General features: G+C 35.7%; 2 protein-coding genes across 2 annotated transcripts; both read left to right on the top strand.

The window, feature by feature from the left end:
• The first annotated feature begins 83 nt into the window (after positions 1 to 83).
• On the top strand, positions 84 to 8330 carry Atg3 (Autophagy-related protein 3). Its single transcript, XM_019042777.2, has 7 exons — positions 84 to 311; positions 1088 to 1276; positions 2505 to 2636; positions 3560 to 3697; positions 4689 to 4829; positions 6194 to 6321; positions 8055 to 8330. Exons 1-7 carry the CDS (start codon positions 240 to 242, stop codon positions 8203 to 8205), a joined length of 951 nt encoding a protein of 316 aa, XP_018898322.2. The 5' UTR covers positions 84 to 239; the 3' UTR covers positions 8206 to 8330.
• A 2591-nt stretch (positions 8331 to 10921) lies between these two features.
• On the top strand, positions 10922 to 15672 carry LOC109031314 (coiled-coil domain-containing protein 86). The gene is made up of 3 exons (XM_019042765.2): positions 10922 to 11174; positions 12880 to 13081; positions 14248 to 15672. The coding sequence occupies exons 1-3, from the start codon at positions 11071 to 11073 to the stop codon at positions 14365 to 14367; spliced, it is 426 nt and encodes a 141-aa protein (XP_018898310.1). The 5' UTR covers positions 10922 to 11070; the 3' UTR covers positions 14368 to 15672.
• Positions 15673 to 16839: the final 1167 nt, after the last annotated feature.

The following is a 16839-nucleotide window of genomic DNA, read 5'->3' as shown; positions in this document are numbered from 1 at the left end:
TGGCCATGACCTTGGCAAATCAAAATCGGAAATCGTTGAAATCATAGCGATTGAGGTTAAGTTGTTTTTAAGTCACACCACACACATTATCACTTTTTTTATCAGCCAGTTTCCTGAAGACCAATGATTCTCATAGCTTTCTAAACCTTCTAATTTTAGCCATGACAAGCTGATCGCTGCTTTTGTGTTCTAATTATAAATGTTCATTTCTTCTTTTTACTGTGATCCTTCAAATTGCCATGCAGAACATCATCAATTCGTTTAAGGGAACAGCACTTGGAGTAGCAGAGTTTCTGACTCCTGTTCTCAAAGTAAGTTTACCATTTATCAAACCAGCATATTTGTAAGTATTTTAAATATTGCTGTCAAGTTCAAAATTGTACCTGCTCAGATTATTAAATAGGTAGCAGCCTTCCCCATGAAGCACAATTCCTTGTTTCCCTCTGTTGCAATGTGTCCATTGCCAAATTGGAAACATGCACCCATGTGACACCAGGCTCCGAGGTTCATTTTTGTTGGAGGACCTGTCAGGTTGCTGCACAAACTCCCCCCTGTTCATACAACAAGACTCAAGAACTTGCATGCCATGTTTTTATGTATACTTGCACACCACACCTACCATATTGACACCGAGGGGTGCGAAAACTTACGAACCATGGTACTGGTTGGTACTAAGAAGTGGGGGAAGCTTCGTAGGCAAGAAAAATTTTTTTTTTGCAAGGTTGGGAACACAGCATTCAAGCTCGTTGCTTCCAGGGAATAAAACTGTTGACTCTTTTGTGTCAGGCAAAATTCTGCAAAAACTTGAAATGGAAGAACCCTTTGAAGTTTTCGTACCCCTGTTGACTCCTAGTGCTTGCTAATCGTATGTTGGAACATTGTTTATGTCACTGCTCGGCAATGGTGCCGTCTGATTGCCTGTATTAACCTTTTGAGTGGTGCTGTTCTGGAGCTAGTTAGAGATAGACATTTGTCTCAACACACAGTGAGAGAGCTCTAGTCATTCCTGTCCACTGTAGTCTTTTTTTTATTGCAATCTCACACATGGCCTTGTTGATTTGCTAATTTTATATATTTTGCCTTTCAGGAATCAAAGTTTCGAGAGACGGGAGTCATAACTCCTGAAGAATTTGTTGCTGCTGGAGACAATCTGGTGCACCATTGTCCAACGTGGCAATGGGCTAGTGGTGATGAATCAAGAGCCAAAACGTATCTGCCTCCAAACAAACAATTTTTAATAACAAGGAATGTCCCTTGCTCCAGGAGATGCAAAGAGGTAAGGATTACAGAATTTTTTTATGAGGTCAGGATAGTATCACAAAATACTCTTTTTTGAGTAGGATTGATTTCCCGAAAGCACCACACAATCATGGGTTCAAGTGACTCTCTTGCGCTCCTTATAATGTACATTGACGGTGTAAGTCGGCAATCACAGAACTCGTTTGAGGTGTCTGAAAATCTCCACCTCTATGTTATTTTTTTACAGGAGAACAAATTGTCATCATTCCTTGAAGTTTATGCAGAATTTTCTTCGCACAGAGAAGAAAAATCATGGCAATTTTAAAGAATTGCCGTTGAGTAGTTTTCCGTTTAAAAAATCAAGTATGACAGGAAGTCTGTGATGTCGCAAACCGAGTTATGTGATTGCCGACTTACACCGTCGATTTGTTACAGCTAAGAGCCGCCTGTTGCCCTTTCATAATGTGACAAACATATGATTAATTTATTACTGCTCAGAACTAGAGGCTGTACACATATCCCTCATTGTCCCTTTCTCTTAAATGTTTCCCCCTTGATGGGTTTTCTGCAATTTAACGCTCTATGACATGAATTAATTTTGGATCTCAGATTCTGGGGGACACTAATCTATTTTGTAGCTTGCATAAAAAACATGGAGTACCAAATTTTTTCTCAAAATTTTGAATTTTTGGGAATCAGTTATTCACAGAATGCAAAAACTAATGACAGTTTGCAAAATCATGCCACAGAGGAAAGATTTATCTTTTAAAAACCCGAAAAATTTGTTGTTATGAATACGTAACGCTATGGCATAGAGGATTAACTGATAGCGCTACCAATTATTGCGGTACAATGACAACATCATTCATTATAAATGTTTTATTTACTTTCTTTTTAGAAATAATTAAACTAATACGTTCTATGTAGAAGTAAAATACAATTTTATTCAAAATCTTGTTAGCGTTATCAGATGTTGCTAAAATTTTGCAACATCTTAACATTAATAGGAATTTAATGGCTTGAACATTACGGTTCTTGCCATAAAAATATGTCCGGAATTCAGAGACAATTGCCCAACATTAATTTGGTAACGCGAAGGCATTTAGGTTCTTTCACAGTGACGAATGCAATGCACAATCTAAGCAACATGTGATGGCGTGTATTGTATACATATATGCTTGGATTTTTTTCCTGATTCATATATTTACCTATTAGGCTATGAAATAATTTCTGTCAATTAGCCTTGTTTCTTTTTTGTTTTTCAGATAGAGTATTGCGAAGAACAAGAGAAAGTAATCGAAAATGACGATTTTGACTCAGGCTGGGTTGATACTCACCACTATGACAATGCCTCAGGGCTTGAAGATAGGGTTTCTGAAATGGTTTTGGAAGCACCTGTAGGTATTAATTTGTAGAAAATGCATGAATAAGAAAAGAAAATTAAGGGACTGAACTATTTAAACTGTCTTTTTTTTTTTTAAATTTTTCTGTCAATTCATTTTTCATTATTTTACATATCATCTACAACATGAAGGAACGTATCTTGCATGTACTGTTGTAGAATTTCCACAGAAATTTTATTTCTTCACAAGAGAAGTTACAAATTTGTATAAATAATTTATTGTCTTCTCTTGTCCGTGTAAAGAATATCCCTGAAAAATTCAAGCAAAGTCATGTGATGGTTCCCCTTAAAAAAATTGAATGCCAGGGATGCAGGAAGTTCTTGGCTTTTCCGCTTTTCAAATTGGCCTTCCCATTTTAGATATCCCTTTTTTCCTTCAAAATTTTAAAAAAATGGCCTTTTATGGCTGCGCACATTTAAATTACTGCGATTTTATGACAGTATGTGAATTTGACCGCAATTTAGCCGGCTTTCTCTTACATAACCTGTTTTCAGGGCCCTCCCATTTTTGCACGAAACGGATCCCAAACCGCCTGGTCATGTAGTCAAAAATTTTTTGCAGCTTTGTCAAATCTTAATAATAAATGCATACTGAAACAATGCAATTGTCTGGATTGCATTTTTTCAGTGCCCCTTTCTCATATTATCAAATCTCTAGTGTTCAGATGAATCTAATTTTAAATCCACAGGTATAGAAAAAGGAGTGGAAAGCATAACAAAATCGACCAATCCTTGGTCTTCGGTGTCTTGTTTTCTATGTATTACCCCAACCTGTAGGGATGAATCAAGAAACCATATAAAAAGCACTGTCAGCATTGTAAGTTATATTGGGCAAATTTCAAAATAAAATTAAAATTTTTCAAACTTCCCCCTGCTCTCCTATTTTTCCTGCAATGAAGTCATTGAAATATGTTTCAGAGTGAGCCTAGTCGATCATCAAATATGAAGAGCAATGAAGAAACAATTCAAAAAGATAGCAATAGTGACAGTGAAGACGAAGAAGCTGTGGATATGGATGAGTTTGAAGAAAGTGGACTTCTTGATGAAGCTGATCCAGTATGTATTTTGACATTCAATTCAGTTTTATGATACTAATGCAAGAATTTTCCAAAAGTTCATCTCATTAAGCAAATAAGGGGTAAAATTAATGTAGACTATATTGAATCTGTCCGAGTTCAATGAAGCTCATTACTTTTCCCAAACTTTTTTTCCGCATTTTATTTAGTTACTTGTGAACTGGGACAAGAATATTCATCAAAACTGCTGTGATGTTCCTTCATGCTACTGGTGAAAATCCCAGACTAAGGTTAAACTCCGGTCTAAAAAATCCAGAAAGTCAGAGAATATACTGCGAACTGGGAAAGCCAGGGAATTTTGCAAGTAGTACGCCAACTCAGCAACCTCAGCCGGTGCCATTTAAAGGAGTATAAACAACTTCTGAGTGCCCTTTTTGGCAGGTATAATCTCTTTAAGTTTTGTCCGAAGTCTAGCAAAAGTGAGAGCAATTAAAAGAAAAAACATAAAAGTGAAAGTTTCATTCAAAGGTCAGGGAATTCAGAAATTTTGGAGTTAGGAAAAAGCATAAAAAGTCAGAGAATTGGTAAATAAAGAAATTTGGAAAACCTTGCTGACATGAGCAAAAACACCCTACTTTCCTCACGGTGAGGAACTTCGGTTGACAGACGCAAATTTTGAGCCGTATTTTAAGGACGTAAGACATGCTCTTTTACATTCTGATTGCATGAGGTCGAATTTATTATTTTGGTTTGAATTACGTTAACTGAATTTTTTTCTCTCATTGTATTTATTGTTCAATTTATTAATCACATTACCTAAATTCTCAAAACAAAAGCCGAGAGTTCCATTTTTCCTGTTCTTCTAGATAATCTGTTTTATCTAATGTTTCTTTGCTCCTCACTGCCTTCGTAAATTTAATTTAATTGATGTAGATAGGTACAAGGCAAAAAGTTTTTATGGTAGTCACGGTATTTTTAAATGAAAAAACAAAACAAACATAAAGTAAACCTTGACTGTTTCTCATTTTCAGTCCTCGTTGAGCACCGCTCAGAAAGAACCAGAAGAAGTTGACAAAGGAGATGAAATCATCAGAACGCGCACTTATGATTTGTATATAACTTATGATAAATATTACCAAACTCCACGGCTCTGGCTCTTCGGCTATGATGAGGTGAGTATTCATGATCTGAGAGCTCTATTAACACAGAGCGAGAAGTGTGTCTAAACTCTAGAAAGATGTCTGTGAAAAAGATGAAACTCCAGCCGGGTAATTATATAGTGCCACAGGACACCTTTGAGGCCATAAATTATCAGCTGCCGCAAATTATGATCAAATTCAAGTCTGAGCACGTGGTTAAGAGCCAGCCGAGAAGAGAAATTTGCGGCCGGGTAACTCATGCTGAAAGACTTTACCTACCCAGCTGTATTTTAATGAGTTAGGTACCAAACGAAGTGTTGGAAGTATGAATTTTCCTTCAGCCAATTTCCTGAAGTAGTTCCAGAGGTTCTCCTTATTCAATGCTAAATATATACTTATTTTGGAGAGTTAAAATTTTTTATTTCAGTAAGGACAGCTCAAGTGTTCTTCCTATTAATGACTAACTGCAAAGAAAATATGAAGTGAACATTTATATGAAGAATCTTAACCTCCATCCAAAAACAAAGACCCATAGAAATGGGCCTTTTTCACACAATAGATACAGCCAGCAGCCCGACCACAGACTTTGACTTCCATCGATATTGATAGAATTCAGTTCCATTCCAATGGAATACCCCAATCATGTTTGGAATACCTCATTGGAATGGAACTGAGTTCTATCAATATCGATGGAAGTCAAAGTCTATGGTTGGGCTGCAACCAAGTAGACTGTTTGCCTGTAAAATCGCTCAAAAATCACATCAAGCAGAAATGTCAAGTATTTACTTCTGCATGCTTAATTTGCATATATTCTGTTGAATGAAGTGCTTAAAGTTATTCCGTTCACGGGCAGTTTTTTCTTACTCACTAGCCATCCAATTCGCCCAAAGAGGATTGCAAGTAACCTTGAACAATTAATCTTGCTAACTGTCGCACATCTTACAGATGCATGATTTCAATTATTAAAACATTTCTGTCTGAAAGTCCAGTGTTGAAGTCTTATTTTCAGTTAACTGTAATTCTTGTGAGCAAAATAACCATTTCATGAAACTTAAAAACTGATTTTGTAAATTTTTCTTTAATGAGGAGACTGAAAATAGGATTAATTCGCTTTTTACTCTAGACACTTCTATATATTATTTTTTGTACTCAATGACAAACTGGTTTTCCAAATCAGCACTTTGTTCATATGTCCTAAGGAATAAATCAGCTCATCACAGCAGTGTTCACTAAATTTTGCAACACTCCTAAAGTTTAACATAAACTTCAACAAAAATGTCTTTTTTCCCTCAAAATTTGGTTTTTCAGATTGTAAAGAAGATCTGAAAATCTATTGAATTTTGTTGTTTTTAAGGCGGTCAATGTTTTTATATTAGATTATTTTTATCTAATTCTAGAATCGAAAGCCCTTATCTGTGGAACAAATGTATGAAGATGTGAGTCAAGATCACGCTAAAAAAACTGTTACAATGGAAGCCCATCCGCACATTCCTGGCCCACCCATGGCATCCGTCCATCCTTGCAGGTTTGTCCAACACTCCTAAGGTTCATTCTCATTTGTTTTCAAGTTCATGGAAAAAAGGAGGATCTTTGGAACTTTTGATGGCAACTCTGTCAAATAAATTATACAGACGCACAAGGGCATCGGTCAGTCAGTTGAAAAATTTGGGTAACTAAGCCATTTTTGGAATTGCACTCAACGCTATTCAGAGCAAAGTTGATTTCAGACTTATCAGTGCAATGCCTTTGGAAACCGTTTGGCTGTGAAAAAGATGCTTTTGATTTAAACAACTGTTAATTTTGTCAGGAAGATCAGGATCAAAATTCCTTTTTTCCCCCTTGGAAGCGTGTGTTCTGAAAATCATTGATGTGATATTCCCACATCGATTGAAAACTTGTTTATTCTTTTTAGAAATATTACTAATATGATCAAATGTTCAAATCAAAAGAACAAAATGCCATCTTGCTGTTGGTATTAAATTTATGATAACTCAACAGATCCTATATGATATTTCTTGCAATCAAATTTTCCTAAAATAAATTGAGAAAAAAGAATCACTGACTTCAATTTCACTTTTCATGCCTCTGTGATGAAGGTATGTCATATCTTTCAAATCAAATTAAGATGTATCGGACTGTGCAAAGGACAGGGACCTTAGCACAGAAAATTTATGATTCGAGCCATTGGCTTTTCTGCTTAGAGGGGTGCCCAAAAATGAACTAAGTTGCTTGTTATTTATTTTCTGAGGTGCGTGACCATGCACAAAAAAATGATTTTAGTCCATTGAGGCAACATTTTCAATCTAGTGATTTTGGTCGGAAAATTCCCGGGTCTTAAGGGCTCCACAGAAAACTCACCGTTGTCCCAAAGATTGAACCATGTTGACCTGAACCATGCCGCCTAGAACTTTCTGGGCAGCACGGTTCTTTTTGTGCCAGTCTAGGTCGTAAATTGCTCTGTAATCCGGCTATTTTGTTTTATGAACTCAGCAAATTAGGAGCAAGGTAGGTTTCCTTGGAACTTTTGATTTTGAATCTCTAACTCCATAAAGTCACCTTGGTTTGACATTTTCGGGAGTTTCTTTTCTCAAAAAGTTTGTTAAACACATTTCTATGCTCTGGGGTCAATTACTCAATCTTCAATTTCTATGTACTAAGGTCAAATTCTGCTGCATAGAAGCAACATATGTTTTTTTTTTTTTTTTTTTTTTTAAATATTAAAATCATAATGAATTTTTCAAATCAAAGCTTAATATAATGCCTCTTAATAATAATAATAATATATTTATTAATGCAACAGCCTCATGAAATTCATACAAATTTATGAGCTTAACACTCGTCAAATAATATAATGGAACAAAATTTAACATCAAATAAATGTAACAAAAATTTTAACAAACAAATAAAAAAACAGTAAATGAAGAGTCTTTGCTGTGTGCATCAATTTTATGAAATTTAGACGAATTTTTAGGCTGCTTTTTGGATCCAAATTTTTCTTTATAATCTGAAAATTAAAATGTTGTAATAAGTCGCAAGCTTCATTAATTTTTTGTACGCTAGTGTTAACAGAAGGTATGTTATCTCAAAATCGAGTGGAGCCTTTAATCTCCCCCCCCCCCCCCCCATGAGGTTTATTCAATTATTTCATGTTCAAAATGTCAAAAAGTGACTACTGTGAGATACATCATTAAATTTCTCACCTCTTATCTGTAATTTAATGCAATTTTTCAATCGTATCTTTCTCTTTGAATTTTGCAGGCATGGAGAAGTGATGAAGAAGATCATTGAGACAGTGATGGAAGGAGGCGGTGAACTAGGTGTACACATGTATTTGATAATATTCCTGAAGTTTGTTCAGTCTGTCATCCCAACAATCGAGTACGATTTCACACAAAACTTCACGATGTAAATTTTATTGTTATTCTGTTTTCCAGTCTTTGTTTTTTATTTACCATTTTACACTGTACGCAATTCTTCTTTGTGGATTCCATGATTCTAAAATTGCTTGACAATATATTTTCCTTTTAGCTTCTACATTGTACTTTCTTTCATTCTATCTAAAGTTATGTTCTTAATGAGGATGTAAGCGCAACTTATCTAAAAAGGTAAGTTGGAGAGTCAACAAGGCAGGGTCCGAAGAGAGAGAAGACTATGGGTAGTTTGCTTTTAGCCTTTTGTTATGGCTTGGCCTCAAATTACAGAACTCTGCTAGTCCTCTGTTGGTTAACAAAAGCATGTATAATAAAGAAAAAAGCTCGGGTACAAGTTCTCATTTGTCAGGTGGATTATGACTTAATTCAGTCTGTATTTATAGCTTAAAAACATCACATTTTGGTAAATAAATTGATGTTGTAAGAATACGTAAATTGATGAGCTTCTGTTGCTGTAGATGTAGTCTAATTTCTTCCGATGACCGTAGGCCATTTAATAAATCTTCAGGTCAGATGTGTTTTAAGTGATTTTATATATTTTTCTGAGCTAAGGAAGCTAGCTCCCATCCCAAAGAGATCATTCTTTACTAGGGCATACATTCTATCTATTGATTCTCAGGGAAAGATTATTGGTTGATTCTTGTTGTCTATTATTTTTATGTGCAAGTGAGTTTAAAATTTTATTGATTCTTGTTGTTCGGCAAGTCTGCTGCGTCGTAAAAGAGCAGTAAGTGGAATCTAGGATGAGCCTTGAGACACACAGAATCATGTGCCAACCGTGGCTCATACAGAAATACCCTCATAAAGTTCTCCTATGTAACACGGCAGAAGTCAGCTTTATCGACGGTGAAAATCCCAAACCGCAGTTCTCGTTTGTAGTGTTTAAAAGAAAAATTATTTTTTAAAAGAGAAAAAATGAACATCATTCCTCGAAGTTTTAACAGAATTTCATTTACACAGTGGAGAAAAATCACTGCAGTGTTTAGAAATTGCTGTCGAGTAGTTTTCCATTTAAGAAACAAAATATGACAGGAAGTCTGCAACGTCGCTAATTAAGATATGTGGTTTGGGAGTTTCACCGTTGATATGCTGAAAGTCCTATTAAAAGTCAGAGATGTACTTCGTAAATCATTAAAGTAGGGCGGCAGAATCAGCTAGTATGAGGAAATGAGTCAAAAAGTATGACTGCAACTCAAATGGACAAATAATTATTTTCTCCATTCATGAGTGAATTCTAGGAAAAAAATTGCAAAAATTTGTAAAAAGCCGTTTGCAAGGCTTCTTCTACATGAAATTCTTGAAAAAGTTAAATTGACTAGCTACTATTACTAGTTACTATTACTTACTAGTTAGTGCTACTATTGTACCTATAGTGTTTTTCTTTTTGTGTGTAAGGAAAGAAGTTGATAAAATAGTATGTTCGGTATCAATGTTAGTATTCAAGACAGTTTTGTTCAGAGGAGCGGACTCATTCTGTGAATAATTAAAGTTGAGCTTGTGGTAAGGTTTCAGCGTAAGAAAGGATGAAGCAGGTAAGTTGTCAAGCTTTCTTGAAATTGGATTCAGCAATTAAGGAAAGGATGAATTACCTAATTTGAGTTTATGTCCCTCCTGGGACTGTTAAAATACATCCCAGTCGTAATGAAAAACTGCAATAGTTTTTCACACACATTGAAACAATCTTTCCCTTCTAGTACAACACTCCATTCAACTTTAAGTTTTTCACTTACTTTACTGCTTACTTACTTTACTACTACTACTACTTACTTTACTATGCAGGCTAATAATTACACAGTACCACCCTCCTGCTTCTTCCTCCTTTCTCCTAATACATTCTTATTCGATAATTTTCAACCCAGATAAACTCGAATTTATTGAGAGTGATGTTGATTGATACTTCGAACAAAACATACCTAACAGAATCCGCATTTTTGTTTGTACTAACAATAAGACAACTGAAGACTGAGATCATTCATAGGGTCCCCTTTCTGTACCACCCCTCTCCCTTCTCCATCATGTCTAGAACTTGCCTGAGGTAAAAATAATTCTGAAAATTTACCACCCCCCCCCCCTCTCGCATACTCATCATATAAATATGGACACAGATCTAAAAATGAAAAAAGTCAAATAAGGATAGGAGAGAAAAGGAAATACCAATGTTGGACAGTTTTCAAGCGATATTCGTTGCCATATTTCATTCGATTCACTTTTCAAGCAGAGTTTGGCCTCATATGTCGCAGTTTTTGACCCCCCGCCCTCCCACGTAAGGTTCCTCTCGAGTCCCCTCCCCTCCCCCCTTAGTTGAATTACCTAAAATTGAAAAAAAGACCTCGCCTAGGTATGGTTAGGGTATAATATGGTCTTTGTTCTGTGTTGTAGATTTGCTTTCCAGCCAGAAAATTTTAAACATACCTATTAACCTAAAATTTTACAATTTTTTTTTTTTTAATTTTTTTTTTATTTTTATTTATTTTTTTGAATTTTTTTTTTTTTGAATTTTTTTTTTTATTCATTTTTTTTTTTTAGAATGACTCTTTCTGATTTCCGTTAATTCTTTACTTCGCTGCTAATTTGCGCTGTGTGAGTCCTCTCCAAGACTTCAAAACTTTTTATACAGTTAGTCTTATTATTTCGTTCTATTTGGCAACGCTTCAAAGACATGAAAATAAACAAGCACGTGGTGGTGTTTGTGTTTTAGGTTATGTTTTGTTTTATTTGACCCGAATCCCGAACTTTCGTGCCCTCTTCTGGTTCAGTAGTGTTTTTGTCGAATAAATGCAAGTATTGAGGATCAAATATTCTTGCTGTTAGTCTTGCCTCATTTTTTGCGTGTGCAGCCGGACATGAGTGACACCAGTGATATTACTAGTGATGAAGAAATCAAAATTCCTGAATCGCGACCCTTGTCTGGTCGTCTCTGGAAGAAAACTGCTGTTACAGGAAGAAGGTAAAGTATGATTTAAGTCTCGATGGATATTAAGTTTAATACAAATGAATAATTTATTGACCTCATTAGAGTCCACGCCTAATAAGTCTACACACTTTTAGACTGCGGTAGAAGATCATCTGTTGTCATTTCCGCATGGACAGTAAATGTAAGAAGCCACATGGCGGATCTTCCGTCACAGTGTAACATGCCTAGACTTAGTTGGTGCAGACTCTACCTTATGGACAGTTTATAATTTCTGGAAAATATTCTTTAACAAGAAACATTAGTGAGAGATCTCAAATGTAGCTGCTCAAAAGAGCGTTCGAGTGTGCTGTTTGTGTGCGCAATCTGCATTTTAAGTTTCAATAATTACTTGAGAAAATGAAGGCAGCGCTGCACTTTTAACGAGGAAAACTCCAGTTGGTGAGTGAAGGAAGAGAGAAGAAAGAAACTGATTTGGAAAGTGAAACCAGGTGAATGAAGGCATACTAACAGCTTGCAGATTCCGAGATAAGATTACTACTGCTTGGCATTGTAATGGTACCTAAGCAGGCTGAGGTTTCCCTACTTTTTCCTTGTTTTTAGCCGGTGCTGAAAGAGAGTGAGAGATCTTTTAGGCTCTGAATCGCTGCGCCACCTTCATTTATTCAAGTAGTTATTGAAACTTCAAATGTGGACTGTGGAAAAACGGTGCCTTGCAGGACGTTGGCGCAATGATGACTTTTGATCAGCATCCATTGATGAGTTTAAATCGATAAAAAAATTGAATATCGAACAGGGCACACATTCCTTTAAGGAGTGTACAGGGTCTACTAAGTTTTGATTCAGTGACTTGTTAGTGATTTGTCGTGTGAGTGAATGACTTCTATATTATAATTTCATCGGTTACATTAGGTGAAGCATACTTTTTAGTCTCACCTCTCAAAGGTTGGCTGTTATCCGTCATCGATTCTCTTGAGTGTCGGATTTTTTCAGCAATCTAGCCGTTCATCAATGTGAAATTTGTAAATTTACAAAATTTTGAAAGCCGGTTGTTTCATTTGTTTTTCATTTCTGACTCGTGAGATTTCACAGTCGTTTCTCTGTAGTGTTGATCTACTCCCCCAAAAACATGAAGTTAAAATTCAGCAGCCTATTACTCTCTAACGTCTTTCTGTTTTGGTCCGTGTCTGCCAATACACTAGCTTTCACCATTAACTTTTCTCTCATTCTTTCCGAGCGTGTTGTTAGTGGATCCATTAATGTTTATGCTATCATCTAAAGTTTTGATGGACCAAAAATGAAGAACAAAAAAAACTTTCAAGCCTCTAGTCACCTTTAAATGCAAATTACATGCACTTTAATTTTCATAAAACGGAGGTACCATGCAGAAGAATTAAACTCATTACCTATTTGTTGAAACTAAATCCTGTACTCACATTGCAAGACAACAGGAATTAATCGCCAATAAAAATAAAACTCAGTAGTCATTTACTCTCTTTCTTACTACGCACACACAATGGTATTAAACCTTGCAAATTTCCATTTAATGATTTAATATTTATCATCGGGTAGATGCTATATCTGTTGAAGCTTTGACCCTTACTCTTAATGTTTGCTCAATGATTTTTTTTCATCCGAAATTTGTGTAAGTAAGGAGCATGGGAGAGCAACATTATTTTTTCTTTCTTTTTGGTTACTACAAGTTCTTATCCATAGATTTTGCCTTATTTAATTTTTACAGGTGCAAGTTTGGCCTAGTTCAAGAAAAAAATAAAACAGTGGAAGAAAAAGTTCGCATCAGACAAGAAGAAAATCTTTTAAGACAGATGACAAAGGACAACCTGGCCCGAATTGAACGGCTTAGAGAAGAAAAGAAAGAGAGGCGAAGGAAGAATATACAGAAACAAAAAGAAGCAGAACTGAGATCAGAAGTTGTGCAAGTTGTGAGTGAAAAATAAATTCTTAGAATGTTTTTTTACTTATGATACTTAAATCAAGAATGCAAGCTGTAAGGTGTAGGCCTCAAAGTAGTGAGGGTGAAGTCTCAATCAGTTTGAATTGTCAAACAAACAAGTACCGAGATCGAATTTAATTAACATTAGGAATTTTCTTATTTCTTTCAAATGATTACTTAGTTTAAAACTGCCTCAAGAGAGGTTGCTCTAAGAGGGAGCTTTTAATGGTCCTTTTGGTATGAACAGTTCAAGAAAATGAGAATCATATTTTTCAGTTAGGAAACTTATGGAGCAAGCTCATTAAAAAAATACTAGGTATTATAAACACCATTTAAAAGAAAATAAGGAAACATGTAAGTTGGTGGTAGTAATAGCTCAGAACCGAATTAGAAAACTGGTACCGTTCCGGCTAGGGTGTCCCATGACAAGTCGGACCCTCAAAAAGTTATGTTTTCTGTTTATAAAAGAGTTTCATCTGGTTAGAAAACACTTTTGGCCAAGTTTCAGATTCTTAGGTAAAGTTTAAGTGCTGCCGCATTGCACACTTGTGAAATTGGCCATCCCGATAATTGAAATTTTTGACGATTTGACGATGTTTTTTTATCGACGAAGCAGTCACGCTAGAGCCCCAAAAATCTCAATTCTGGAGATTCCAAATTTCACAAATGTGCGATGCTGCAGCACTTAAACTTTACCTAAAAATCTGAAACTTTGTCAAAAGTGTTTGCTAACCAAATGAAACTCTTTCATAACCAGAAAATGTAACTTTTCGAGGGTCAAACTTTTTTTCAGACACCCAAGTGCCGGCAGCATCAAGATCAAAACCCGAACATTGCCAATGTTGGGCGATCAGCCAAAAGTCCCCTTGCTACTTCTGCTTTGCAATAATTGCGAGTTTGAAAAAATCGACAGACTGTGTCAGCTTTCTTAGACGTCACAATGCCCCCCCCCCCCCCCCCCAGTTAACGGGCTAAAGCCTGATTTTAAGGGGCGTTTGGCGCTCAAAGAAGGTAACACTGCAAGGCAAAATGCACACCTTGTCCAGTGGCCCAATGAGGATCTTCTGAAAAAATATGCTAAAGTCTTCTCTCAGTTTCTTCCACCCCTTATGAGCAATTGCCTAATTTTATGTAATTTGATTTATTTTATTGCAGATTAAAAATCCAGCTAAACTGAAACGATTGAAGAAGAAGGAACTGAGAAAAATTCAGAAGCGAGATACGTTAGCCAAGAAAAAGAAGAAAGAAGCCCCAGTGCCAGCTACCAATGACTGATTTAGTGGATGTCGAAGACACTTACGATTTTTTTCTTCATACCGTGTACGAGTATAAGCAATTCTCTTGAGTTGTAAATCAAGGTCTGGATTCCAACGAATGTAATCATAGGCAGGTGGTGTTTTCTTGTGAACATCTTTCTCCAATCAGCTTATTGTATTTAATTGACTCGTTCAATATAAATAGATTAAGTGGCTGCATCATTCAATGTATCTTCGCCCCATATTCTGCCATTAAACCATATTATCATTCTGTATAGATATATAGATTTGGTATAGATTAGCAAAAACTCTAAGAACAGTCCAAATGCTTCCTTTCTACGTCCAATATTAATGGAGACACTGCCTTTTAAAGTACACTGTGTATGATGTCATCCATGGCAATAGTACATACCACACGCCTCCACCTTGGATTGATCATTTAGAAATCATAGAGTCATAATGTAAGTGGGAGAGCTGGCACCACTATTAAGCATTAAGCATTTTCCAGGCCCCAAATTCCGAGACTCCTGTGTGACGCCGGGTCACTTTTTCGATACATGATCGATTGTTTTTGATACACGGGTACCAGGTCATCCGATGTAAACCAAGAAGATAGGAATCACCACAAATTCTACACTGCTATTTTGGATTGAACATGTATTGAAAAAGTGACCGAAGCTCGGTGCACACCGGTCTAGGAACTTGTCGAGTAGAACATGGTGCCAGCTATCCCATTAACATTACGACTCTATGTACTCTATGTTAGAAATACACACATTTGCACTGGTTGCCGTACTTAAAATATGGCTGAAACCAATGGGTTAAGAAACCATGGCATGCACCTCTGCAGTGGACGATGTCGTAAGCCATGCTTTTTGAAGGACAATATCTCTGTTAATATTGGGCATGAAAACTAGGTGTTTGGACAGATGGTGTCATTTTTTACTGATTAATAATGTGAAATCATCTAAACACAATTCTCTATTGTTCAAAAGTATACATCCTAAGCTTGAAGTAGGAAAAAAAAACAGAAAACCATTGTGACTGTTGTTAAGATACTTTCAAATTATTTGTACATGTGACTAAGCGTCTTTCTTCACTGATTCTTGATCGTTTTCGGCTAATATTATCTTTTTGGAGTTTAACAGCTCAAGAGCATGTAAGAAAATAATATTATTTAGAAGTTCATATCCCAGGCTCAATCAAGAAGAAGAGAAGAAAAAAATTCCAAAGCTGAGCTAGTGTTGCAGATATAATCTAATTTGAATCATAAATGACCCAAAAATCATAAATTGAAAAAAAAAAAAAAAAAAAAAATCTAAAATTACGGTATTGTGTCTATTGTAAATCAATTTTGAAGGCGTATATGGACAGTGTAAGTTGTCAATCACACAACTCGTTTGCGGTATCTGACAGTCTCTTCCTCTATGTTATTATTTTGAAAGAGAACAAATTGACATCATTCCTTGAAGTTTTTGCAGAATTTTCTTTGCACAGAGAAGAAAAATCACGGCAGTTTTAAAAAATTGCTGTTGAGTAGTTTTCTGTTTAAAAAATAAAGTACGATAAAAAGTCTGCGACGTTGCAAACCAAATTATGTGATTGCCGATTTACACCGTCAATAAAGAATCTATACAAAGAACTGGTCTAGAAATATCTATTCAAGAAATCATAGATTAAAACGAGGTGGTGTTATGGGAGGTCCTAAAGAGAAAAGATCAGAAGATACAAATCGCAAAATTGGCTTTCTCTAATATTGCGAAAAAATATCTCATCTTCATGCATTGATATATTCCAAACCCAGCTTTGGAGGGCCAGTCACTTCGAATTAGGTATGTAGTTTCTTGAATGATATGAAGACCCTATGCACTAAAAAGCCAATTGGGAGGAGATCGGATTCCAGACCTTGGCACTCTTATGTGGAATGGACGAGCATCTTCTCACTTTAGTACAAGCTTTGTTCTCTATTTTCTTTTGGAAATTCAAACCGTGCAATTCCACTAAATCGTTACACCAACTTGTCACTTAATCTAAAGTCAAGAAATAATTTTCAAAAATAATGCTGCAATTTCATTAGTCTGAAGATTGCACCGCTCTATTTCACTTTTCATAATTCTGTTAAGTTCTTTGTCTTTCATGTAAAATGTTATGTATCATCCTTTCTTAAGTGCCAATACAATTGCTCCGATCATAAAATAAAGTAAAACTTTACAAGCAGTTTACTGCAAAACTAATGCTGTGTGTTCTTTTTAATTTCTCCTTTACTTTTAAAACTTGCTTGCTTTCTTTTTTAAATTAAGAAACTACCTAATATTTACAAGAACAAACCACAGAACATGATCATTCAACAATCATTTAAAATAACATCATCAATAAATCATCAAAATAATATCTTCCTGACGGCACTCTCAAGGATGTTTCTGCCTAAATCAAGTCACTTTATTCTCTAATGAAATTCAAAAATTGTGCTAAACGTTACTAAATACAGCAG

Source organism: Bemisia tabaci, chromosome 4 (assembly GCF_918797505.1).
Source record: "Bemisia tabaci chromosome 4, PGI_BMITA_v3".
In the NCBI taxonomy this organism is placed as follows: Eukaryota; Metazoa; Arthropoda; class Insecta; order Hemiptera; family Aleyrodidae; genus Bemisia; species Bemisia tabaci.
This window is presented reverse-complemented; position numbering and strand designations above follow the sequence as displayed.